General features: G+C 44.7%; 1 protein-coding gene across 3 annotated transcripts; it reads left to right on the top strand.

Moving 5' to 3' along the window:
• On the top strand, positions 1 to 27,681 carry LOC149340553 (interference hedgehog-like). 3 transcript variants are annotated; one of them, XM_089549363.1, is made up of 17 exons: positions 1 to 547; positions 5,655 to 5,740; positions 7,301 to 7,603; positions 9,600 to 9,746; positions 10,016 to 10,159; positions 11,219 to 11,392; positions 12,548 to 12,658; positions 12,966 to 13,121; positions 18,439 to 18,603; positions 18,676 to 18,768; positions 19,399 to 19,611; positions 20,410 to 20,585; positions 21,135 to 21,354; positions 22,754 to 22,942; positions 23,392 to 23,498; positions 23,777 to 23,866; positions 27,513 to 27,681. In XM_089549363.1, the coding sequence occupies exons 2-17, from the start codon at positions 5,662 to 5,664 to the stop codon at positions 27,528 to 27,530; spliced, it is 2,385 nt and encodes a 794-aa protein (XP_089405489.1). In that variant the 5' UTR covers positions 1 to 547; positions 5,655 to 5,661; the 3' UTR covers positions 27,531 to 27,681. The 3 variants fall into 3 exon arrangements, with proteins under 3 accessions (XP_089405489.1, XP_089405488.1, XP_089405490.1); XM_089549362.1 differs by having other exon boundaries at positions 3 to 547; positions 23,777 to 23,861; XM_089549364.1 differs by having other exon boundaries at positions 11 to 547; positions 18,439 to 18,582; positions 23,777 to 23,861.
• Positions 27,682 to 27,828: the final 147 nt, after the last annotated feature.

The raw sequence follows: 27,828 nt of genomic DNA on the forward strand, positions 1-27,828 counted from the left end.
ATGGTCCGCACGCTTTTCGGCAACCGCACAACGCCCAAGAGTGCGCCGGAGCTATTTGAAATGAGATGAGCATCCGTTCAGTGTCTCTGCGTCTGGGAAAGTGGCTGCGAGTCATTAAAGCCGCAAGCGCGCATTGCTCGGCGGGAGATCTGATAGAGACCGGCAGACGAGACGGCTTTTTCTTTTCTGTTTGGCTCCCGAGAAGGAATGCACCATGGGCGACGGGCGAAGGGAGTCTTGGGAGAGGCGCGCCGGCTCAGCAGCTGACCCTCTGTAACCTTGGAATTCTGAACCCTCTTCTTGTCGGCCGCCCTTTCCTCCTCGCGCTCTCTTCTTCTTCAAAAGTAACCCCGCTCAAAACTCGCCGCCGTCGCGTCATTCCTCCTCACCCGCGACTGGCCGGCAAAGATGGCCGCATAGAGACGGCGTTAGCAGCGTCATTCAGGATGAGCGATCCCTGCGCGGGACGTCTCTTTCTGCGCGCCGTGAAACGAATCTCCCGAACGTCGGCTGGGCGACGCAGGACTACCTGATGTCACCGCTAAAGGCAAGTGGCTTCGGGTGCGCGTCTGACAGAGCGGATCTAGCGCTGCAGCCCACGCTGCGAGCAGCTTGGTGTCGCGCAAGTAAACAAAGCGCGAGCGTGCCGTTCCGCTTCAGCACAGCGGGTCTTCTAATTTGTTCCGCGCTTCTTTCAAAACTGTGCGCTAATGGGAGGGCCGGTCGCAACACGCCCTTTCGCGCCACCGGCGCCTTGCGCAGCTGAGATCGAATAACGTGATTTGTCACGCGAAGGGTTCATCAGCACCGCGGAGGCGGCGGGGAAGAGCCGATGGCAACAACAAAAGTTTTTAAAGCAGAGTAAAGTGGATTCCAAAGTAGTCACTTCCGGGACGAGGGTGCCCCCCACTGTTCGCAAGGCTTTGCTTTAACTGGACTTAACTGGAGACGACCTGTGGGCAGTGGACGTGATTTTGATATCGCATTTAGAGTCCGCAATTTATTTTGTGCCAGTAGATGGTTCACGCGCTGCCGCCGAGCAGGTTTCAGCGTGCCAGCAGGGAAATCAAAATAAACGAAGAAAAGAGGTGGCTTATTCCCGCACTCTTTCGAAAAAGGGGGGATTTTTATGAGCGAGGCACTATTATTAATTTTTAAAGTTATTGTGTTCTGTCGCGTTTTTAATGTTACGATCGAACGCGCAGAATTGCACCAACTCTGAATTACTGCAAATTGTGACTTTTTCATAAAGTGGATAGCGTAGCGCTGTTTACGAAGGAGTGTGTGGACAACCGCGCGATAGTCTTATCCACTCGTTATTCGCTGTTTACTGCGCTGATCACTTTGTGAATAGATTACTGCAAGATGTCGAGATGGAAAGTTCCTTTTGGAAAATGCTCGTTTGTTCTGCCTGTTACGCCGGTGGTTTAATGATAATACTAACAGTGATTCAAACTGACATTTAGTTCTGCTTCTGTCAATAAATATGTAATGGAAACGCTGGGCCACAAGTGGTGGTGCATTTTTATTCACATAGACCTTTCCTTGTATAAGTGGTGAAACCTTAATTTCTGGAAAGCTGTGACCACATCCAATGTAGTTTATATGCATGAAAAGTAACATATGTGAAGTGCTGGCCAACTGATAATGAGAAGCGCATATTGCTAGGAAGATATTGCACTTTCTGGGCTTTTTTTTTTCTTTTTCTCAGAATAATTAGTAGATGGCTTGTTCTGCGTTAAGGAAATACTTGATGCGCTTATATATTTTTAGATATTTTTTTATGTGGGGTTTGGGGGGGGAGGGGTCAGGACAGCTTCCTGAAGTGAGCTACAGTGGAATCTTACAAATCTTATTTCGCTTAATTTAAGCCTGTGGTCTTTAGAATTGATGATTTGGTCCTTTCAACACTTTAATAAAAATTACTGCCCCCTCAAGTTCCATTTATTGAGGGTTGACTCGGATGATTTTCATGGTTTCAATATAAATATTCCACACAAACACCAGTTGAATTTTTATAAGCATTTAAGAAGTTTATAAGCATTTTGCTTATAAAATTATCCCTAACACTCCAGATGGTCCAGATGTTTCTATTGTATCCAGGTTTACTTACTACAGTAATTAAGAACGAAGTAATGTGCAGCATTCCTAGACAAACAGCATGAGATCATATAAAGGTTTTTTGTGTTGGTGATGTGTCCAACACCCATCACTGTCTTTTTTGCATTTCTGGGCCGTATAGGTTACTTGGGCTGACACATTCTCTCAGCAGTAACAGTTTATACTACAGTACTCAGTCAAGATGCAGGTATAGTGCTGCATTGCAGATGTAAATTTATATAATTTATATGGACTTCTAGGCTATTGTGCTGATTTTTTTGTGTCCATAATTGTTGCAGCGTTCACATTTTTAAAAAGCTGGTCGTTTATACCTAACAGCTTCATTGATTTCTTTCATAAAATATAAGCAGCACCATCATTTGCAAAAAGGATAATTCAAAAATTGACTATTTAACAGAGAAAAGAGCACTGGCACTGTATGTCACAAAAAGTAAAATACTGACTGTTCAGACCAGTTATTTTCTCTTTCTTGGGGCGGGTAGTGGGCTGCTTGTTGTACAGCAAATTTCTGAATTTTGTTCCAGCCACTCCATGGACACTGGTGTCCCTTTATTTATTCTGGCTAGGAGTCGAGCACCAGTGTTTAGATGTTTTGTAGCAAAGGTATCACTGTTGTCAGACATCTTGGTCTCTTCACCATAGCTCACAGAGAACAGTTCTGTTTACTGTGAACATTGAAGCATTTTGCACGGCTGAAATAGCCCAGCAATAAGAAGGCTGCTGTTGTTGAGCCAAGAAAATAACAGTAAAGCATCACTGCAGCTTTAAATGCCAAGTTGATATTATTATCCCCCTTATGCCTTTTGTCGTGTCGCTTGAAGTCCAAATTCAACTCAGTCACATAGAACTGCCATGTCTGACTGGCAAAGACCACTCCTTCATTCATTTCACATAGGCACGCCCAGAACCACTTTGAGTACTACTCATACACCACTCTTCTAAGTCTTTCATATAGGCCAGCGACAAACAGGTCTGTAGCATATGCATAGGGCCCTTTGTTTTTGGGTTTTATTTTTTCCACACTCTGGGGTATAAAAATCTGGGTTGAAATTGAAATTTGGATACAAATCAGGTTACTCGGCAAAAATTTTCATAATTTAGTTTTTTTTTTCAGATTTTTTTTTTTATCAAAAGAAAGTTCACTACAAGCGCTCGTTTTTGTGCTGGATACAAAGTAACCTATTTTTTGCTCAATATTTCATAAACAGCATGAAAATGACAGGCTGCGCGAAAACAAAACTGTTCATTAAATTAGATTTCTCTCATTTATTACAATTATTATGTCATACAAATTGTTAATCTCCGGCACAGTACTTCATGTGCATGCAAAATCTGCCTATCTTGTGCAATACAAAAACAGTCATTAATCATCACAAAGGTCATATTAAACGGGCAAGAGCCCTGGAGCAGAATGTTTATAGCATGGATACCACTTGATACTTGAGGCTGAATAAATGCCTGCTGAGTACCTGTATTTTGGCCTGTAGCTTCTAAAATTTACTTTTCGAACTTATCCTCATATTAAGCCACATTATGGATAGCAAGCATTAAAGGACTATGCAATAAATTAATAGAGATTACGTAAAGCAGATGAGAGATAAGCATTCCATCACTCGTCACCCCAGCGCAAGAATTTTTGAGCTAGCATCAATAATAGACGATTAAAAATTGCGATCCTCCTTTCCCCCCTCAATTCGTACACGCGGGGCACCAGAAAAAAAAATAAAGAAAACAGCTCTGGGACTGGGCCCCGCTCCTGAATACATCAATCGCTGGCGTTCGGTTTGCGACTTCTGGTTGCCGCACCCATCACCCCAGCAGCAGCTTTGGCAGCGTCTCTCCGGTCTCTCTTTGCCTTCCTGGATTATCGCGAGTGGCTTCGGAACTCCCGACAGAAAGAGGCGGCAGAGGTAAATTGAAACCATATGCGCGAAGGCAATGCCCTGGCTCACGCTTGTCCGAGAGGGTCGTGCGGTGGCACAAGCAGACGATTTTGACGGCTACCGGAAGTGTGCCTGTGACATCGAGGCTGCCGTGGCTCCAGCGAATGACAGCGTGTGGTGGCCTGCCGACGTCACGGGACTAGTGACGTCTATTTTCACAATTTTAGTTTCAAAATCGGTCACTATGAGGACACCAATCGGCCCGCGAGTTTTAAAAATTCATAATAAATTGCGGCTTAGTTCTGAAGACTCGTACTTGGTGTGAATGCTTCTTAACACCATTTCTAAGCATTTAATACATTTACAAGTGACTTTTAGTTCCTTGCATAGTCCCTTTAAAAGAGGTTTAAGATCGCCAGTTGAACGAACACACCTCTGAAATAAGCACAGGATATTCACTAATTTCGTGCAGTGTCTTTATTCAGGAGAAGGTACGTTCTCTATGGCCTTTCATAAATACGTATACCTTAATGAACAACTCATTTCCTTGCCCTTGAGTGTTCTCAAAAGGCCTTACTACGCCTACATGACATGAACGTGAACTGCAAAGCATGATCAATGAGTTAGACAGGCAGAGCAGAACGATGGGTCTAAAAATTAACATGCAGAAAACCAAAGTAATGGTCAGCAGTCTAGCAAAGGAACAGCAGTTCACCACTGGTAGCCAGGTGCTGGAAGTAGTAAGAGAATATGTTTACTTAGGGCAGGTTTCACTGATCCAGATCCTGAGAGGGAAAAAACTAGAAAAATACAAATGGGGTGGAGCGCATATGGCAGGTTCTCTCAGATCATGAATGGTAGTTTACTGATATCCCTCCGATATCCGATAACAGCTGTATATTACTGGTACTCACCTATGAGTCAGAAAGTGGAGGCTAACAAAGAGGGTTCAGCTTAAGTTAAGGACAATGCAACGAGCCTGGAAAGAAAAATGATAGGTGTAGCGTTACGAAATCTGAAGTGGGCGGAGTAGGTGAGAGAACAAACGCGTGTTAATGACATCGTGGTCGAAATCGAGAGGAAGAAATGGGCTTGGGCAGGGCATGTAATGCGAATGCAAGATAACCGCTGGCCCTTAAGGGTAACGGAGTGGATTCCAAGAGAAGGCAAGCATAGCAGGGGGCGGCAGAAAGTTGGGTGGTCGTATGAGATTGAGAAGTTTGCGGTGATATGGTGGCTACAACTGGCAAAGGACAGGGTTGATTGGAGAGACATAGGACAGGCCTTTGCCCTGCAGTGGGTGTAGTCAGGCTGATGATGATGATACATAGAGCATTGTTAGCTTGTGTGTTTTAGCATACAACTTTGTGTGTTCCACTACATGGAACTCCTCCCCGTAGCTGATACTTTAGTAATTTTTTTGGCACTTACGGCTACACAACTCATGTACAGGTACTAGCTTGAAAAGGGCTTGAACAAAGCAAGACAGTCCTAACATTTGTGGAACCTCCATTGCACCGCTTATAGTTTGCACTTTTGCCTTGTCATCTGAAAAGAAGTCAGCCCTTGTGTTTAGGTGTTGGGCAATGCCTTATATTTCTTCAGTTGAAATTTCTGCATGAATTATACTGTAGTGTGTTTTCGTTTCAGGAACACAATGGGCTCCCACCTGTTAACTTGGGCAGTGTATACATGCCTTTTCACACATCTTCACACTGCTGCCCATTCTTTGGAAGGTATGCTTTTCAGAATTCTTTTTTTTTTTCTTTCTTTCTAATCATGCCCTGCTGTGCTCACTTCAGCCTAATTTTGTGCTCCCCACCATGGAGGAGGGAAAGTTCAGGAAAGGCCCTCACTATCCCAAAATTTTCTGGAAGTCACATGCCTTTAAGGACTGTTGGGTGTCTTTGGCCGACAGTGCAGCCAGTAGTAATGCTGCAGGTGCAGGTCAGCTGAGTTCATCTTTCTTTGCAACAATTCATGCTGTTTGCTATACAGGAGTCTGCAGGTCTGTGTTACTCTGTAGCAACTTTAACTACACAGTGACTTTCTACAATAACCGTGTAAAATACACTTCTGGTGAGGGATCAATGTCATTGCAAGAATTGGCTTTGTAGTTATCTTACTGGGGTACACTTTGGCCTTTCATGCTCTTTTACTTCTCATGCCTCATTGTCTGGAAAAGCTGTTGAGGAAAACACTTCTTGGCAAGTGGAATTTGTGGCAGCGCTGTGAGCACTTCATCACACCTGTGCACTGTGGACGTTTCAGTTGTCACTCACTTAGTGTTCTTAGTTTAATAAACCTCTAATGTTGATTTGTGCTCTTACATAGAATGATGCTTGATGTTGTTAAAGGCTTTGTGTTATCAAAAACAGTTTATTCATAAATTTTTCTTTTTAGACACGCTTTAATTTAATTTGTGAACTTTTGCGTGCTTTGCGAGAAGGCTAGCTGATTTGAATATAGAGTCTTATACAGCCTAAATTTTTTTTGCCTGTTTTACTTGAAATGTTCATTTGCAGCACGCAGTTGTGTGTAAAGATGGAGGGAGTGGATTTTTGTTTCCTACTTATGTTTGATCATGTGAAAAGAATTCTGCGAACCTTCGCTGACCCAAGTGGTGTGATGACCGTTATAGGCACCCGTGTGCCATCGAGTAGTTGATAGTCTACTCAGCTGTAGTAAAATGCATGTGCAACATGGAAGTTTCTTCTGTAGTTTCATTATTCTGTGTTTCAAGCACTGTTATTTTGCTATTCATTTCCTTTGTTTTTAAAGTGTCGAGAACCTCAAGCACACCATTTTCGTGGGTTTTTGCGTTCTGAGTCTACTAGGAAATATTAGGAGTGATTTTGCCCTTTGTAGGCCTATTTTATTCGTTTCATGGTGCACTGCTACTTTATTAGATCAGCACACGATGGCAGTCGTGTGTATTTATGAAGTAAAGACGGCACAGGCATTAAGTAAAATTGTTTGTAGCCATAAAATACAAATAAAAAGTAAACAATGCTATGGAAGCACCACGAGATTAAAACCATGTTTCTTTCAGAGTGAAAAACATTTAATCTGCTATGCATGGTAATCCAAGGATGTTCATAACAAGAAGCAGGAACATAATTTTTTTTTACATGCACTCTATGGCTAGGTTGTTTAGCTTGTACGGCGTGATTCATTGTTCACTTCATTTATTTGCCTGAGCTTGAACATTTAGCTTCGAGGATCATTGTTATATTTCACACATAGCACAGTTTTTTTGACAAGTGAGGCCGTTTTGTATGCATTCTTGTTTCCAGATCGAGAGCTCAAGTTTCTGGAGGAACCAAGCTCGGTGTTTGTGGATGCCGAGAACCACGAGCTGGCTTCTTTCCGCTGCTCGGTGTCACCCAAAGCGGCCGACACCCTGTGGCTGCAGAATGGTAGCGTCCTACTCGAGGGGTCAGCGGGTGTGGTCAAGCTATCCAAGCACCGGCTGCAAGTGCTGGTCGCTGGCAGACCAGCCAACTCATCGCTGCACCATGCCCGTCACTCATACCAGTGTGCTGCTCAGCTGGGCGAACTACTCATCTTGAGCAGCCCAGCCACTGCCATTGTTGCTGGTAAGGGCCCCTGTGTTGAATTCTGTTGCCGATGAGGCAGGTGGAAGTGACATTGTGCAGTAAACTGCAGAGTGTCTATCAGTACCATGCACCGGTTTCAGTGGTAGACGTGCTGCAACGAAATGTACCAAAAGAGAAATGCTGCTATATGCAGCACCACACAGTCATTCTTGCAAGCAACTGTGCAACAGCTGTGCTGAAACAGCCCGTGGACAAGTGGCAACGAAAAATGAAAGACGTGTGGCTAGAGAATAATATGGCAAGCCCAACAGAAACCAAAAGCAGTCAACTTCTGTGATCATTATTACAAAATTAAGTCGGACCGATTGTGTCCCGGCCACAGTGGTCGCGAAATGCTAGAAACCCGTGCACTGTGGGGTGTCAGTGCACTTTAAAGAATCCCAGATGATATTATCCGAAGCTCTCTACTGTGGCATCCCTCATAAAAGTAAATTAAAATTGGTTTTCGAGGAAAGGATGCAGTACATCTGTCTCGCATACCTCGGTGGACACAAAGGCAGGAAGGCGGGAGTGTGCCGTAGTGGAGGAATGATTTCAACCATCTGGGGATCTTTAACTTGCACTGACATCACACAGCACAGGGGCGCCTTTTGCATTCTGTCTCCATCGAAATGCGGCCGCCACGGTCAGGTTCAAACCCAGGTACTCCAGCTCAGCTCGGTAGACGAGTGCAGTTAACCAATGAGCCATCGCGGCAGGTCGTTCCTCATAGCCCGACTAGCTCATAGCTCGAGTAGCCCATAAACCAAACCAAACCATATTAGAACATTCGAAAGCAAAAACGGGCAGCTGTGCCTGGTTTAAAGATGGTGGGAGCGTCTAAGCAACTAACCCAATCCGAGACAGCGATGGTGGTGTTTGCCTCTTTTTAGAACAAAAGAACATGCCAAATTCAAGTCACACCCATTTAGCATGTACACTTAGTGGACACTACCAGAATACGGCGTCAGAGGTGTTTCCCTCTTTACTGCAAGTGCTCCAAAGCGGTAGTACTTGCTGCAGACTGGCCATTTTTTGTGCTCCAAAGCATGCGCCAGCATGTCTGATGCCGCTCTCATCACTACGCTACAGTTAATGACCCTAGTAGATTTAAGTTTCTTTCAACCAGTGCGGTTCAGCTGCTGTGTGCACATATCTTTTCACAATTAATTTGACGTCAGAGTGTCTGGTCAGTGCCATCAGAATAAAGTTATTTCTTGAGGCCTCCTAAACAGCTTCAATATTAGCTGTAGCTACATTATACATTAACTTGGGGCTGTTGTATATCTCAGTGCTGACTGCAGAAAGCCTTTTTTGTTGTTGTTTTTGAGAGACTTGATATTGATGAGATGAACGAATTCATCTCATGCCACGGATTCATAATGTCAAATTTGGTGTCATAAATGTGCATGCTGTGTCTACATCACTGCAGTCTTCAACATTTTCAAGCTTTCTGCCCTATGCACTCTGTCATCCTTGCATCACCCTGAAAGCACTGCTCCAAAAAAACTGAGTTTGTCATTTTCAGAATTTCCATTGTCCAAAATATTTGTGAATCCCTGGCAATAAATTTCGGAAAGCAAACAGTTGTTGCAGGTGTTTCGTCGTAGGTTTCAGTCCCTTTCAAGCTGCAGCATTTGCCTTTGGTCATCCTGGTGAGGCTGCTAGCAGGTCAGGCACTTAAATGAGCAAGATTTCAGTTCATTGTATGTAATTTGCATTTTTAAACAGCTGTTTAAAAAGTTTATGCAATGAAAATTTTCTTTGGATCTGGGCATTGTACAAGTATTAAAGGCACCAAAAATCTTGGATCAAGTGCATCTTCAGATCTTGAATAATAAAAAGAGAATGAAAACTATAAGACTCCTTTATACTGTTAGGCAGTGCGAATTCAGAAGAAAATTTTATTTATTTATTTATTTAATTTCAGAGCACACCTCTATCATTGGCATGCTGAGGTTAAAGGATTATTGCTCTTTTTGCTTTTCTTTTGCAGCTTTGGAGCCCTTTGTGCCTCAAGAGGATGTTCATGTTTCTGTCACTGCCGGCAACACTGCTGTGGTTCCTTGCAGGCTGCCTCACAGTAACCCTCCCGCAGTTGCAGAGTTTCGTTTCAACAAAACATCTGTAAATAGAACAGTTGGTGAGTCACCATTTCAAAACTTCCTGCTGGGCTTGTTGGTAGCGATCACTATGAAACATGCGCAATAAAGGTGACATTGAAACTAGCAACAATGAAAGTGGGACAAGAACTGCGACGCCTTCATAGTTTTTTGCATTTCTCATCTTTATTAGCACTGCAGTGTTTTGTAGCGCATCCTTTTCTTTTTCTGTTTCTGAATTCTGGCAGTAGAGCACACCGTCACTTTTAAATTTGGCGTGTTTATTTCATTTCTTTTTTATTTCTTTCAGATCGACACCACATAATGCCTTCTGGGGACCTGCAGATTCAATCTAGCACAATCTGGGACTCTAGTGTCTATGTTTGTACAGCTCACAATCCACTAATCAGAAAGAGGCGGACGGCATTGCACAAAATCTACTTGACAGTGCATGGTAAGTGTGCCATTTTTAAGTCCACTCTACTCTGATAGAGTTCAAAGGCAGCATGATCATTTTAATAACCTAAAATAAAAGTGGTACAGCTAATGGAAAGTACTTAGCAGATCTTTTCTGTCCATAATTTTATTGGTTATCTTCTCTGCCAACAGCCAGAATAAATAAGCTTCCAAAAAAATGTGCCTTATTGTAAATGCCTTGCTTGTGAACGGGTGTTTGATGATAGCCTTGCAAATTATCAATACGACATTGTGGCTGAGTCATATACACTGTTAGTTCTATTTGCAAATTGCAGCCGTACGTAATGACTTCTTAATTAAATCGATAAGTCTGCATTGTTAAACCTAAAGCACCAAATGAAGCAAAAAAAGTGTAATTTCCGATGATACCTCTAGTCATAGCAGCAATTGTTTTTATCTAGTAGTTATGTTGCTGCCTGCATCTTTCTTTTCCACTTTTGAGCGTATCACATTGCATGTAGTTGTGCAGCCACAACCATAGAAATAGAGACGATTAGAACGTTGATCTCTCCAGTTGTATCGTTAAGCATAATGGAAGGGACGGATTTGCAGATAGAGTGCTGTTCTGCTTCATGTAAGCATTACACGAGTGACTTGCAGCCAGCAACTACATGAAATAACTGACTGCAATGGTGTTCATGTGCTGCTTTTTTTTTCTTCTGGTTTAGTTTCGGGGAAACTTTGTTGTTTGTGGCACTGGACTCAGTTTAACGAGTATAACATACTCGTCATCAAATTTCAATTTCATCACAAAATTTCAAACTTCATGCTTTTGTGAGAGCTATGGGCCTAGTTTTGTTGCACCTGCTAAAATCCGATAGTGGCAAAGGAGAATGCAGTTGCTGAGTAGAACATCACAGTGATACTGCCACTGCAGCTGGTTCATTTCTGCCTGTCAGGAGCAGCACGAGTTGGTGTTATTGAATCCCTCCATTTTGTATCTTTGCTGTCACCTTTTGCATGCTTTGCTTTGCGGCCATGTTGTTGCGTACACCATGCGCAGCCTGTTCAGGTGGCATCTTCTTTCATTTGACAGAGCCAGCAGCTGAAGAAGCGCCTTCTTTTACGTCCGTGCCACCAGAAGTTATGAATGTGGTCACCGGAAGTAATGTCACCATGGAGTGCGCGGCTAATGGGAATCCAGCTCCCGTCATCAGCTGGAACAGGGAAGGGGGCCATTTGCCCAGAACACGCCACAGGATGGTGCTCGGTAAGCACGATTTTAGGCTGAGGAGGTTTAAAGGGCAGGGCATCCGTCTTTCTATGAGCACTGGTAGGACCATGTTTATTTTGACTGTGCTGGCCTGCAAATGCTATGAGTAAAAAATTAGGCAGTGGCTTAGCTCTGGTTAAGCCTGGATATACAAGCAAAAAACTTCAGTTATGCTTGGTTTGACGGCCGCCCACACACTGCCTGTACGGACGCGGAGGAAGAGACGGAAATCGGTGCGGTTAAAACTGCCCGCAGGAATGCAGAGAGGAGGGTCGCCGGCTGCGACGCGGGCAACACACGGCTGCAACGGAAGGTCAAACGGTGGGCGAGGAGGCGAAGCGCGCAGTTGTAACGACAGCGAGGAGGTGGCGCACATGAGCAGTAGCGCGCGGCTGTGCCGAAGGGTCGGGCGGCGGCGGCGGCGAGGAGCGACCGCCTGCATGCCGCGTGACGTCACTTGGTTTCGCACATGTGCATAACTCACCAGTTCGGCTCACGCGAAGCTCAGCTCTGACCCACGTAGTGAAGCTTTTCGCTTCAAAATAGGTCAGTAAATTAAACAGCTTGAAGCTGCAATATGAGACGGTTCAAGGTATGATTAGCTTGGATAGTTCGTACGTAGTGCTTAACGACTAATGAATAGATAATTTTCGAAACCATGACAAGGCTTTCATGATTGACATTGAAAAAAGGGAGGGTCTTATGCATTGAGCTGCAGTTGCAAAGCAGAGACTGAAAAGAAATAAAGTCGAATGTATTCATAGAAGGGTTGCCTAAAAAGCGATTCATGTTCATGCACATTCATGTTCGCTGCAAGTGAACATGGCATATATGCATGTTTTACTCTTGTACATTCAAGCTTGTACAAATTGAAATGGGCTATTTTGAAAAAATGTCTCTAAAAGGCGTGCTGCAATTTGTACTTTGAATTAGATGCATTTTGGATGGACAGTTTATAAAAGAGAAAAGGAGGATCTTTGCGTTATTTTCAGCCCTCCACATTTGTCCTGTCGTTTTCTTGGTCTCTACCCATGTTCTCTCATGGTAGCGATTATGTTTTCCTATTCTTTTCTAGTGGCATGGTTTTTACTTTCTTTTTTGAGCGGTCTTTTGTATGACATCCACCCATTTTTCCTGTCCTCTCTCATGCAGGCAACCTAGAAATTTTTAGTGTGCACTCGAGAGACAATGGCATATACGTTTGCCAAGCCACCAACCGACTTGGAACAATTTTTGCTCACAAGACACAGTTGGTTGTTCAAGGTAAGGGATCACTTCGTCAAAATAAAAAAGAAAAAAACTCTTGCACCTGCTGAAAAAATACTTTTGCACTTGTATGTTCAGTCAGTACCGAATGTATCAAAATGCATATGAAGATTCATTCTCATAATTGCATTTGTCATGGCTTCATGCTTTGGTATCCAAGTGACAGTGTTGCACGAACTCACCATAAGAGCCTGCTTGTTGAAGGCCAGTGTGAAGCGCCATTTTCGTCATATGGAGATGTGATTTCTCGAGTAGCCATGTTCGATGCTGCACAATACTCACTGTGCCTGTCAACCATTTTCAGAGCCGCCTCACATAGTGACACCGTTGCAAAACCATATCGTATTGCATGGAGGAGAGCTGCAGTTGCAGTGCTCTGTACAGGGTAACCCAGTGCCAACCGTCCACTGGCTTCATAATGGCAAGAGAGTTCATCACACATCCCACATCACCATTTCAGGTCAGTATATTGTGCACTGGGTGCGGAGCCTGGGGACATCGAGACTAATGTGAAAAAATGCTACAAGCTGCTGTTTTTGGTTTACTTTGCATAACCTAAATGTGTGACGATATGGGGTGGTCTTCCACACCACTCCCACTCCATGAATGCAGCATCTGTGCCTGCTAACACTTGAAGAACAAAGGGGAGACGACAACATGTATACACTCGGGTGCTATTTATTGCTCTTAAAAATAATACATGGAGCAGGCCAGCTAGCTACAAAACATCAAGGCCTCCCTCAGAAGCAGAAGGCTATGTAAGGAGGGCACTTAATGGCTTGCCTAGCAGACGCTGTCCTGACACGTGATGGGTGATGATTGGCCACATCGATGCAGAAGGGGGAAACGGGTTTTCCACAAATCCCACCTTACTTTGAACTGTGATGTCTCCAGTGGTTCTACTCAATCGTCAAAATGAACGTTACAATGCAGAAGGATACCTCATGCATATTTCTCATGCGTTTTATTTCTTGAAGGCTGATCAGCCAACTCCTGGCTGACTACATGCTGGAAGAGTTAGGTTTTGTGGTCATCAACTAACGGGGCCACATTGTGTTGGGACCAGCTCCAGCTGAAAGCAGTGGCAGTAAAATGCGGTAGAACCCCGCTGTTACGTTCCAGGGTTGCGTTTTCTTTGCTGTCCTGCCAAGGTCCCATAGAAGCCTGTGTGGTGGTGGTGGCATACCGGCTTGTTACATCGAATGTCACTTCTCAGTAGTGCTTTAACCCGTGCCATGGCATTTTGACTGTCCATGTTTAACGCGAGTAGAAAAGCACTTGCAGACCAGGCAAAGCAGAACCCTGGACACCATCATAGCTTGGTCGCCACTGTGCTTAACACCTTCTGGCGTGTTGCACCCATGCTGACTCTGAGCACACTTAACAACGGTGTGAATCTTGTTGCAGCTGCCAGTGCTGTTCCATCACTGCTGTGGTGGAAGCGAACGACCGATGGTGTGAAAAAGAAACTGTGCCACAGCAAACACCACATAGGCAGCGCTGTACTAGATACAGTTACATTAGTTGGCTCAAAAGCATGTTTCTATCCATCTTTTCCCTTTTGCCTGCAGCTTAAAAATGCTGTTTCTAAGTTGAAATAAAGGAGTATTCTGTATGACTAAAGCGGCTACCTCGTAAACACCGCAGAAGCACGTGCACATGCTCAAACTTCACCGCTCCATGCACTTTCTCATCACTGCTGCCTTCCTTCCACAAACAGCTGCTTATGTTGGTGGAGAGCCGTCACGAAGCATTTATAATTACTCATTGGCATCCACCCAAGCGCAGCCATACGGCTACAAAGGAAAGCTATACAGCTTTCTCAGAAACTTCGTAGTTAAAGAAAAATTCGTCCTGGTCCGGGGTTCGAACCCGGAACCACCGCCACACCGGAGCAGTCGCTCTACCAATTGAGCTAACCGGGACGGCAAGCTTATGGTAGGGCGAGAGCGAATTGATCAGTAACTCGAAGTGGGAAGAGTGTTGTTCAAATGTTTAGGGGAATCCCCCAAGGTGGAGTAGATTTCTAATAAGGGAGTAATTACTCATTGGCATCCACCCAAGCGCAGCCATAGGGCTACAAAGGAAAGCTATACAGCTTTCTCAGAAACTTCGTAGTTAAAGAAAAATTCGTCCTGGTCCGGGGTTCGAACCCGGAACCACCGCCACACCGGAGCAGTCGCTCTACCAATTGAGCTAACCGGGACGGCAAGCTTATGGTAGGGCGAGAGCGAATTGATCAGTAACTCGAGTTACTGATCAATTCGCTCTCGCCCTACCATAAGCTTGCCGTCCCGGTTAGCTCAATTGGTAGAGCGACTGCTCCGGTGTGGCGGTGGTTCCGGGTTCGAACCCCGGACCAGGACGAATTTTTCTTTAACTACGAAGTTTCTGAGAAAGCTGTATAGCTTTCCTTTGTAGCCATATGGCTGCGCTTGGGTGGATGCCAATGAGTAATTACTCCCTTATTAGAAATCTACTCCACCTTGGGGGATTCCCCTAAACATTTGACCAACACTCTTCCCACTTCGAGTTACTGATCAATTCGCTCTCGCCCTACCATAAGCTTGCCGTCCCGGTTAGCTCAATTGGTAGAGCGACTGCTCCGGTGTGGCGGTGGTTCCGGGTTCGAACCCCGGACCAGGACGAATTTTTCTTTAACTACGAAGTTTCTGAGAAAGCTGTATAGCTTTCCTTTGTAGCCGTATGGCTGCGCTTGGGTGGATGCCAATGAGTAATTACTCCCTTATTAGAAATCTACTCCACCTTGGGGGATTCCCCTAAACATTTGACCAACACGAAGCATTTAGGGTATTCTGTGCATGTGAGTGATCGCGAATGCTGCTCTTGCTAGAAGTAGACAGTGTACCTTTTTTTCACGCATGCTTCCCAGCTACTACGTTTTCCGGCTGGTACTTCTTTTTTTTGTGTGTGTGTGTGGTCCTAGGAAAAACATAAAAGCAGGGTTCCACTGCATACAGCAAAACCTCGGTGATAAGGCTGTTAAAATAACATAAGGAAAGAAAAGAACGTTATCCAGGGAAACTTGTGATCCAGACCGCCTTATTTTTAAAAAATGTAGCTGTTGAATGAGCTACACTTTTGAACTGACACTTTCATTTCATAAAAATGTCGATTAGGCTTTCTTGGCACAGGATTTGAGCAGCTGCTTTTCTCATGCTCGCAGAAATCGGTCCACATTTGCATTTTCTTTAGCACGGAAGATACTTTACACATTCACTTCGCTGATGGCAATAGTGAAAGTAGCCAGTATCTCTTTCATGCTGTTCTTAGATGCTTTGTGTCCTTGCATTAGTGCACTGTAGGGAACACGCTGCAGCGGCTGACTGTCGCAGCATTCTTGTCCTACATGCTGCGTTCCCCAGCCCGCTCGTACGTGAACGCACTGTTGTAGTTCTCTGATGCTTCGGCTCCTTGCCTCCAGGCACTGCTAAGCAGTAGATGCAGTTCTCCTATTCCTGCCGCATCGCCGCTGTAATGGCCAGCTTGTATGTTAGCGCAGTATGTTCTTGGATGCTTCTTCCTTCTGCACCTGTGCAGTGCAGAGAAGCCACCGTGGCAGAAAGCTGTCGCCAAGTTTCAGCTCTTGCCTGCCTCCTGGTTCAGCACAGAGGAATGTTTGCACACGTGCATTTTGTCACAAAACAAATTTCGCGACCAGAATTTGTCAAACTTTTGAATGTAGTAGCCGGAAAATCGTGTTGTCTAGGAATGTGATAACCAGAAAAAAAAAACAGTGTAACTCAGTGGGACTTTTTTATTGCCCGCAATTTTGAGTGTATGAACTTGGAACATATTAACGAAGTTTTACTGTTAATGGGGGGGGGGGGGGGGGGGGGCACTTTTTCAAGCTTGTGTCACTGTGTGTGAAGGAGTGCATGGCTGGGTTAGCATCTAAGGAGTTCAAGAAAAGTACACTAGAATGATACTGAAGAGAGAGGTTTGTTGATCGCACTCAGAAATGTGCTAAGGTGCTTGCAGAGTTCTTCCTTAAGGGCTGCCCACTGGTTGACCATCCACCTTCATTTTATGCTTGTCACACTTGTGATTGATTCAATGTGACATGTAGACATTGCTGCGCACACCTGGCCATCTCAAGCTGCATTGTTGTGCAGCATGCATTCGAGGGCGGAACCTGACTTTTTTTTTTTTTTGAAGTACCGTATTTACTCGCATAATAGGCGCACTTTTTTTCCAGAAAATCTGGCTCAAAGTTCGGGGTGCGCCTATTACGCGGGGTAAAATTTCCGTAAATTTTTCGACTCGCAAAATTGAACACACCGCGTAAACGCACTCGTGCACGGGCCGCACCCCGTTTTCGCGAAGAAAATGTTAAAAAAAAAGATCCGTGTAAGGGCCGCACCGAAACTTTCCACGACACACGCGGGAATAGCCTTTGGAATGCACGCGCCGAGGCCTCTGCGATCGGCTCCGGCTGCGTGCAACGGGCGGGCGCTTGATCGCGGAGGCCACGCACGTGCACAGGAGCTTCCAGACGCCGCCCATGGAGGGCGCCCAAGGCCAAGCTCATCATCATCATCATTTTCCTACGCCGCGAGCTTTCGCTATCTATATCGCCATCAGCATCTCCAGCTCGTTTTTTTGTTGTTGTTGTTGCTGTCAAGTGCCGGGATTTGCGGTAGCGCGATAGTTATCGTGGTTTATGGCTTTGCCGCGGAGCGTTGCTGTTTTAGCTCGACGGGCAAGCACCTTAACAGCTACACGTCTGGGAGTTTGCTCTCGAACACGGCAAGCGTGCCACAGGTCGGAAAATACGACGTGGCCGAGAAGTGCGGCAGTTGCAACTGCGGCGTCCCTAAATTTTCGTACACGACTCCAAGCGCCGAGGTTTTCGTGGGCCTAAGTTGGGAACGTTTCCGGCTGGAGATGAAGCTTTCCGAACAGACGTTTAAAGTGAGCATCCCTGAAAACTGTGTGCGGCTGTTCTACGCGATGTCGTTGTACGTGCTGTGGGTCCGCAGCAGCTGCGACGGCAGCAGCACTAGTAGGGACTAGTAGTCAGTTCAGCAAAAACTTTGTTAAAATAAAGATTGGGAAGCGGGGGGTGGCGAGGCGTCGGCTTGCAATCGTGTAAATACAGTATTGATCACAGTGCCAAGTTCGGGGTGCGCCTATTATGAGCGGAAATAAAAAACTGATTTTTCGCGCCCTAACTAGGGGTGCGCCTATTATGCGAGTGCGCCTATTACGCGAGTAAATACGGTACTAATGGATCACTTTATTTTATTTTTGTACGAGGCATGCATAACAGCATTTGCCTGTAAAGAAGTTTGGCTAGTTTAGGATCTCTCGTGAAGGGTTATTGGCATTATATATTTGTACACTGTGGTAGGCTGATTTAATAGACCTCTCCTTGCCTACATCATCTGTGCTTAAATATCTGGTCTGGTGGGCAAGACACGCAGCTTCTGACAGCATGGTACAGTAGGTGTGATGCACAATGTGGTGGCTCTAATTGAGAGGAGACAGGCAGTGGGGCAACGCACAACACGTGCAAAAAGTGTTCACGGGCGAAAATGGGTATTTGCCCGCTGGGCCACGGCCCTTTGTCTTAACATTGTTTTCAACATGGAGAGAACTATTATGTATTCATGCAGTTCCCACACCTCCTAAGCAGCATTGCAAATTAAGCTAGGCACAAGCTCTTGCTTTTTTGGTTTGTTTCGTGGTGAATGACACTATGGTGCTGATGCTTAACATTTTTCTGTTGTTTCTTCTCATTTTGCAATGCCTAGAAATGGGAATTCACATAAGGAAAATGACCAAGCACCAAGGAGGCATGTACCAGTGCTTTGCAAACAACTTCTTGGGGACTGTCTACTCAACGGCCCATGTCTCTGTCCTGCCACTGAACGAATCTCATATTCCAGACAAGAGCGGTTCGTCATCGGGTTTTGTTTGTGTGTGTTCATTTTGTGGGTCTTTAATGGTCATCGTGTTTTAATAAACTTGAGAAACTTTCCTCCATCTAGGTGATGATGAAAATGAACCAGACAGCATCAACGGTGCTGCAGAGAATGCCGGGAAAAGGAAAGATGGCCACAAAAGGAAGAAGAGCAAAGGAGGTATGACTTTTACACTCATCTAACTGAAATCGGAAGATAGATAGTGCTTAGCCAATTCATTGCCGCATGAAATTATGACTGCATTGGTACAATTCTGTAAAAACGTGTGAGCGACAGTTTTGGTTACAGCAGTGCAGCACTGTGTTGTAGCCTTGACTTTGTGAAAGCTTGTAGGCCATTATGCTGCTGTAGTTTGATTTAAATTAACTCAAAATGCTTAAAAGATGCTTACAGGATTGCAGTTGCTCTTCAAGCGAAGTTCAAGAAACTGAATTGTTACCACAGTGAATGAAACTTGCTTATACTAATAAACTGTAGGTTGCAGAGAGATTGTTTTTTGTTTTTTTGGCATGTCTGCCTCATATTGTAGAATTTTTATAAGGGAACTTATACTGTGGTTGGTTATGCATGTGTCCATTGAAAAACTAAGCCACTATATCTGTAGTGTCATATTCCTGAAAGCTGAGGAATACATGGTGACTAAAATAGATGCTTCCACTGACTTTGCTATCCCGGGATGCCTATATATAGATAGACTTGTGAATCTGAGATCATGCAGCATGTCAGTATTGGCTGCCTGCTGCAGCGCATGAAAAGAGAGAGGCCTGTGTGATTATGCCTTAATTGCAGTGAAACTGGTGTTGCCATCCCGGCCAGAAATATCCCGACTGTCTGACGACTCGGTGATGGTCCGCTGGAGTGTTCCGCACAACGATGGGCTGCCCATCTCGTTCTTCAAGGTCCAGTACCGGGACGTCTCCACAGCGCACTCTCACTGGAAGACAGTGGAGGAAGATGTGCCTCCGCACATCCATTCGCATGCGATCACGGGCCTCAAAGCAGGTGATCACCCATTATTGGCACAGTGATGGATTTCTTTACCGAGCACAGACGAGCTGCACTGCCTTCCCTTGTTGCTAAAGGTGCACCCCAGCCAGCAGACCTGACCTCTATTTTTGTCACTCTGTGGCCCTACATCAGCAGTTCTCAAAGCGTGAAGCCCTTGCTTTCGTTGGAGCCCTTTTTTTTTTTTTTTTTTTGGCACCTAAATTCATGCACGCCTCAACCCCAACCTTTCCTTTGCCCACCTTGTTCAGGCACTGATCATATCATTCAGTCATTATTTATTGAATTTTATTGAATTGAGGCATTTCTTTAGAGGCTATGTGTCTGCATGTTCTAGTTGGTATGACTGTTGGGCATGAAGAGACAGAAACCAGGACACACGGGGCTCCTCGGCACCTTCTGGAGGCTATTGATGTTCCCTGAGGTTGAAAAGACTGAGAAGCCTTTCTCAAAATCACATTTTGTGTCATTTTGTGCCACTGAGTCATGTGTCATGCAGTTTGTAAACTTGAACAATGTTTCTATTATCATTCAGCGATTGCCCTTATTCATTATGCATAGTGCCTTATTATATGTGCATAGCTGCCGCTGCTGTTATCGTTGTGCACCGGAGGCTCAAGCACAGCTGTAAAGTGGCGTGCATAAATAGAAATTTTGTTTTGCTGCATGAAGATTAAATTTGAGCTGCTCTTAGAACTTTGTTGATCCAGTAAACTACAGTGTCTTCTATGAAAACACTATTTCAGCTGGCTTGAGCTTGGGACTTGTTTGTTGATTTTCTTTTTCTACTTGCAGGAGGAAGATATCGATTTCGCATTGTGGCCGTTTATTCCAACAACGACAACAAAAATGGGCCAAACTCAATCAAGTTTCTCCTGCACAAAGACCCTCCAAAGAGGAAACCCACGCAGGGGCCCATCATTCGCCGCGTCAAGGCCGAGAGCTCGTCAGCAATCACTCTCTTCTGGGAGGTACATGGCTGCTCTTGTTTCCATTAGAATCCTGTTTTCATGCTCCTGTTGTCTCCATTTTCTTTTTCTCAGTTGTACCGTGTAGAATGTAGCCAGTGTTTCTTTTTGTGGCAGTGTTCTGATGAAATCACTGCTGAAGCACATCGAAATGCTCTCATTATTTGCTCAAATAAGCACATTTTATTCATTACAGTGAAAATTCCTGCTGTTGCAATGATCTGCGTGTGTGATTCATGTGTTTTAAATATCTGACATTTCAGTGTTACCCGCTTATTTGTCCGAGTTGATAGAATGGCACAGCTGGCCAAAGCTGAAAGTAGGGCAAGGTCGTGAAGCAAGGTCAGTGGGTGAACAAGGCCATTCGCTTGCAGAGATTAGGCAGAAGCCTGGCGTTTAACTGCATTTGAGAGATGTAGCATGGGCTGAAAAGAGGTGACAGGGGTGATAATACATGGATCATAGCCCTTTTACTTTTCTATGATGTTGTGACATTCACTTTGTAGTTTTTCGGTCATGTGACCATGACCTTGTTCTTTGTGCTACACACAGTACTCGGACCTGGATGCAGTGGATGTCGAGGGTTTCTACATCTACTACCGTCTCACCCAAAGTGCGGGCGACTACCTTAAGATCACCGTGGCTGGCTCAAACACACGCTCATATACAGTCAGTTACCTGTTGCCTGATACTTCATATGACATCAAGATGCAGTGCTTCAATGTAGCTGGAGCCAGTGAATTCTCCAACATATGCACCCACAAAACATTGGGTAAGCAAGCCCTGCTTCCGGTCTCTCTCTCCTTCCTTCTTGGTATGATATTTATCGTTATATTTGAAAAATTAGAGAAATCTATAGTGTCATCATGGCATTCTTTATGCAGCCAGAAGCCCTCCCCACCTTTGTTATGCATATAGCCATGCTAAGTAACCGGTCTACCAGCAATGTGGTGGAGGCACAAGTCATTTCACATTGGTCCCACTGTCTCTAAGCAGCTCGCATGTGGTTCACACCACTGGGTGCTCCAAGTTGCCTGTTGTGCCCATTCAGTCTTGTGATGCACTCTTTACATTTCTTTGCTCAGTGTGATTTGCTTGTACTTAGCAGGAGCACAACTAGTATACTTGTCATGCTTAAAAAGTGGTGTTGGAATGGAAAAAGAAAGCTAGTGGAGCTGGCCGTCTACGTTGTCACTGGACAGTACCTATTACCAGAATGCTTACCCTATCTCTCCTGAGAAGATACAGACAGTTGAAGCTCCTGATAATGAAGTCGAAGAAGCCCTGCAATTTCTTTGTGGCCATACTTGGCCTCTCCTGGAACTGCCGTATTCCATTGGCTTGCCTACCACCATGCAGACCAAGGACCACATGGCTGTCATTTAGTCTGCTGCTGAATTGTGCTGTTACCGTTGGGGCTTGTGTACTCGTGCATCCAGTGTGGCTGTTCTGCCCAAAGTCATTCAAAATGAGTGCTTGTGACGAAATTGCTGCCTTGCACCCATTTCTACTGCCGCTTTTTTCGGCTTTAGTACTTAGAAGACGACGTCGAAAATTTAAAAGATGGCTTTTCCTGTCCACATTATTCATCTATGGGAGCCTTGTACACATGCACCAAATAAATGCCTTCTATGTGGTCTAATATAGGTGAACCAATCAATATGCCGACCTTGTCAATGTGTACCCATTTATCACGCGGGCCGCATAAGTTTCGGTGTCTAGAAAGTAGGTCTTGGAGGAACAATGCCTTATAGGACAAGGAAAGACCTGGTTAAAATATTTATCTTTGTTTTCTTGCCGGAATGGCCAGTGGAGTAGTTCATTTGAGGCTGCTTGTTATAATATGCCTTCACAGGAAAATTTTACTAGTCAGAATTGAGGCATCAAATACAAAGGCTACTTTGGGAGCTGCTACGTGGAATAGTTGTTCCTGTGTTACATCCATTATTGTGTTACGCACCATTCTAATTATTGTCAGTTTTGACTTTGAAACAAAGCAAAATGTTTTGTGCGAGCTATTGCATTGTTCCTGCTGAAGCCAAGCTTCCTTGACAGTTCAGCAGCTAATTATGATGCACAAATGCTTCCACCTTCAGGTCTTTAATTGGCACTGTTGTGTAGCATCCATCTGTCCACCTGTTCATCCATCTGTGGCTGCTTTCATTTTGCAGCCCTGCCTTCCGCGGGGGAGAAAAGGGTGACTCCTGTGCCCGACCTGTTGGAGTCGTCGGTGTCTGGAGACAAGGACCTCCTCTACATTGTCCTTGGTGTGGTGGCAGGGGTGCTGGTGCTTGTCGTGGCAGTGTTTGTGGTGCTGTTCTTCCTGCGACACAGGCACAAGAGGAGAAGATCCGTGCAGGGTCAGTGCACCTTCTGGCAGCAGTGATATCGAAAATGTAGGAGGAAGTTTGTTTTACATTCCGCAGTTCACCTTGGGAAAGTTTAATCTGATAGCATTGCAGTGTGAATGCCAAATCTACATCCCATTAGCACCATTTGTCTTTTCTTATTAGCGGTGATAAGAAAGGTTCTTTAGGGCAAGCTATAAAGCTAATGTGTCTGCCGGGCACTCCATGCATATTGGCAGGTTTTCGAGTACTATATGAATGGGAAGAAGTTTCTGTGCAACTAGAAAGGTTGGAGTGAATTTCAAAACGAGGCTGGAGTTTTTCTTCACAATTAACATAATGTACGACTGTGCCACTCTCAGATGTTGCACATCGTTGCTTTCAAGTGGAAGAAGAGCCTCTGGTGCCTTTTTAGTTTTCACGTTGAGTTGTTGTTATGCTGAGAAAAAAATTTGTTGCAGGCACGAGTGACCACAACAGCAATCTGCAACAGAATGGCCATATGGGGAACGGGGATTATTTCACCACTCAAAGTAGGATCACCATCAATCCTCTGGACTCAATGGAGGTAGGTTTATACGCGCAAAAGCTTTTTATATCCCTCGCTTTCCGGACACAGTGTTGCGTAACCAAGCGGTTTTGTTGCAAGCTGTTCACTTGCTTCCAGTTTTCGTTACATGTTGTAACAAGTCTATTATGATGGAACATATGTTCCATCACAACACATGTGCTGTGCACATGTTTTGTTACATTTGACTGGTAGTGTAAGAATATTGTAGTCTCCTTAAGGTGAGTGCTTTGCATCAATGTCACTGTGTTTCAATGCGCTTGCATGTTTTATTGCAGCTTTCAGAGCTGTCCAGGGAGAAGTATGCAGCTGCCATAGTGACGCAGATCTCAAATGGCCACAGGATCAGTCCAATGGATTTGAGTAAGGTCACTATACTTCAGTGCATACTTGCTGTCCTAATTTGCTCTTATTGTCGTTTTTGATCACGTGAATGAAAACAGTCGTGTGATATGACTGACTAATAATAATACTAATTGACATAAATGTTACAACTTTACTGTTAAAAGAACATGGTAAGCATGAAAGGTGCTTGACTTAGCTTAAAGGACACATCAACAGTTTCATTCAGTAGTAAGTGCTTGAGCAAGGGCGTCCGCAGAATTTTTTGCAGGGGGGGGCCCCATTGGTTGTTGGCGCCGGAGGGGGGGGGGGGGGGGGGGGGGGGGCATGTTCGTAGCAAAAAGGCACTATTTGCGGTATGAATTTATTTATTTATATATAAATAAAAAATAAGTGAAATACACACATGAAATAAAAATTACAAACAGCAAATTAAAGTGTGGCTAGGAGAGATACATTGCAGTTTATCAACGAAGAAACAATTAAAATTAATAAAAAATCCAAAAATATACTGTCACTTCGTGGAGAAGAGTGCTCAGTATTGCTGCATACGGGTTCTCGACTCACCCGAATTGATGACCAGCACACAGCACAATATGGTCACAAACACGCAACTACAGTCACTCAGTCAGTCTTCCTTGAACAGCAACTGTAGACTCCACGGATTTTTCTGGGCGAATTGCGTGATTACACGGGTGATAAATTCATTTCTGTGCTTCATTACACGCTCTCGGTGGACACTCGTCACACACATTGATTGGAAAAACGGTTGAACGCGTACGTTGAAAACAAAAGATGTCTATACATACAACGAAAACTTATTTACAAGATAAATGCACGCTCGCAGCTTCATACACCTCGCTCCATCTTGCTCGCGCATCCGCACAGTCGAGCAACCGCACGCACACTGCTCGCCGCTCATAGTTTTCTCGTCCACTGTCTTGGTTGTTCTCAGATTCGTTGACAAACGGCCACTAAAAACACCGAAGCCCAAATACAGAGGCGCGCACACGTGCAAGGGCTTACTTCCGTGCGACTTCCAAGGGGAAGGGACACTTTGTGTGTTTTTATGGGGTTCAGAGCCCCAAAACGACTCAGGTTATGAGGAACGGATTAGTACAGAGCTCCGGATAATGTCGACCACCTGGGTCTCTTTACCGGGCACTGACCTCGCACAGTAGACGGGCGCTGTTGTCATTTGAGGCCCAGCCAGAGGTGACAGGCGAGCCAGGCAGGCGCCATCGGGCTGCGTTGACCAAAGGCGCTGGTTTTCGGAGAAGACGCAAGGGACGCTGGTGTGGGGGCGCCTCTGGAGACTGCGTCGCCGTGAACAAAAGATGCTAATCTCCTTTGCCGAAGATTCTGATAGCGGCGCTTCTACCGCACTGCGCTCTCCCGTGGATCGGAGGCACAGCGAGCGGCGGCGGCGCCAACTGATCGCCCGCTTGCCCATGAGCAGCCCGACAAAGCGGGGGTGGACACGGCTGATTTGTCTTTCCCTCCTGAAGAATTCATCGGTGGCCGGCATAACGAAGGCGAAAACAAGATGCACTGTGCACTGTCTGCCTCCGTGTCGCTATCTGTCTAGAGATCAAAGAAACAGGCACCCATTTCAAGACGGCTTGAAACACATGCTCGCCGGTGCCGCTGTATGTCTGCAACAGGTCGGCCTTCAACAGAGCTAACGATGGCGTGGTTTGAAAACGGCATAAAGACGCGTGCCCGGACGCGGCATTTCGCAGATGTGACCCAAAGCGTGGAAGCGGGGCTGCTTTTACCCTTTTGGCTGAGTCCACCACGGCCCCTGGCGTGCGGCCATCACTCACGGTTCGAGGGAGTGATTTTCCAGGGGGGTGCAGCCGCCCCCCCTTGCCCCCCCCTCCGGACGCCCATGTGCTTGAGTACCAGTCAAGTTTACTGCTTGTGCTGTTTCTGCTGTGCTTTGAATGACCAAGATTGAGCAGAATGAAGTCTTGCACATTTCTCATCTTTCTTATTCACTTACGATGGGTTTGCAGTCGTTGTGAGCATAATTTCGAAAATTTGTGAGGACACCTTGGTTTGCATATCAGTGCAGCAAATGTAGTGTCGCCTTGCATGTTTAGTGGAGACATCAAGAAATTTGCTTGCCCCTGCAGCTGAAGTTTGCTAGGGTTGCCGATCCAACCCTAACAAAATAGGTAAAGAAAGCACTGAGCTAACGGCTTTTGGGTGTTGGCTGTTTTGTGACCCTCTGCACATTGGCCCGCCATCCTGACTGCTGGAGCCTCTTGGTTTGCAGAGGCGCATAAAGTTGCAGAGTAATAGCTCAAAACACATAGCTGCACTGGTTAGTCTGTTAATTTTCTTCTTTGTATGAATGTAACTCCCGTCAATAGTCGATAGCTAGTTGTGGCACTTATGTTAAAGAATACTAACCTTTTTGAGTTAAAACAGAGTTTCTAAAACTGAGATTGGTATTTATTTATTTATTTATTTATTTATTTATTTATTTTTCGGTTTAAACCACTAAGTCCAACATTTAGTTATGACATTACTACAATGGTTACTAGAACAATGCTTAGGCCAGGCTGCTTCAAGAGCTAGAATGACAACAAATGACGTATCAGCAGTTATATTGCAGTTTTTTTTCATGCCTCACATGGTACAAACACTTCCAAAGTGTCTCAGCCATCGTTCACTTGATGAAACCAGAACCGAAACACCTTTAAAAGAAATTCAATATATAAATTATTTTGTGGTCGTGGTGAACTATGCATTCGAATGCCTAACACATGATGTGAAAAAAGAAAACATGCATATAAAATTAGATGCCTGTGGTCCTTTGAAAGCTGCATTTTCAGTAAAAAAGCGTCTTTGAATGCAGTAATCTATTGGTACAGGAGAAATTCAATTGGTCCTCTTTGTCCTTTTGAGTATTATCTCCTTTCACCCTTTCAGGCCTTACCAACACAAACATGTCAAACAAATCTGTTTGTGCCCTAGTGAAAAATGTATGCGTTTTTGGCCTGTCCATACATTTGTGAGGGTTTATGAAATAAATCTGTCTCGCTAGTTTGGAAAAAAACCTTAAAAAGATGCCCATCATCGCTTCATGAAAAGGGTGACCATTTGAAGACTTCCCAAGAACTGTGGTGTTTACTTTTGATTGACAATGTCAAGGAAGCTGCTTTACATTTTTTAAATCTCATACTCTTAATGGCCTGCACCGATGCATCTTTGATCCCTGCTAGGCACACGTAGGTGTGAGTTCATTCCCACAATTAAGAATTTAATTTCCTGATGTTTTGATGCTAGATATTATCTCATATGACTTCAAAGCGCAGTAGCGGCTGAAAGAAAGTAGAACTTTGGGGTTAATGTGCTTTTATGTGCCTGAAAGGGTTAATAAGTAGGTCCTGTGTGAGTGCCATCACATATAGGTGCACTTTTTCCTTTTCTATCCTTTCTCTCTCTCTCTTCCTTTCTGGAGTAGGCAGGTGTCATTCCTTTTCTGCTGGCAGTAGTCTTTCTATTCCTTCTCCGTTTTCTGCCTTCATGTCTTCTCCTGTCTTCAGTTTTGAAATGAATAGGTGATGGACATGAACTTCATGGAATTTAAAATATTTCAGCGACCTGATGAACCTGACTACTTTGTGTCCATGCCTTTGCTGATCACCTTTTTTTTTGCAGGTGCCGAAGACATCATAGTGAAAGCAGAGGACGTCTAGGAGAATCTCATCTGTATTTATGCTTGAGCAGTTGGAGTTGAGTGTTGCTATGCAATTTCTGCTGGACATACTGCATTGTACAATGAATTTTATATACATGTTTAATAAATATTCGTATCATTTGTCTTTCATTTTACTTTCTTCATTCATGACTAAATAATTGCATGGAAAGCAGCACACTTGAGAGGAGCACTTGTGCCTTAGGACATAAACTGTACGAGTGTTAGTCATGCATGTGCTGCAGAATACTGCTAGTTCCTGAGCACACTGGAAATGCC

The sequence above is a fragment of the Amblyomma mixtum genome, chromosome 6 (genome assembly GCF_055824585.1).
Source record: "Amblyomma mixtum isolate Tamu chromosome 6, ASM5582458v1, whole genome shotgun sequence".
In the NCBI taxonomy this organism is placed as follows: Eukaryota; Metazoa; Arthropoda; class Arachnida; order Ixodida; family Ixodidae; genus Amblyomma; species Amblyomma mixtum.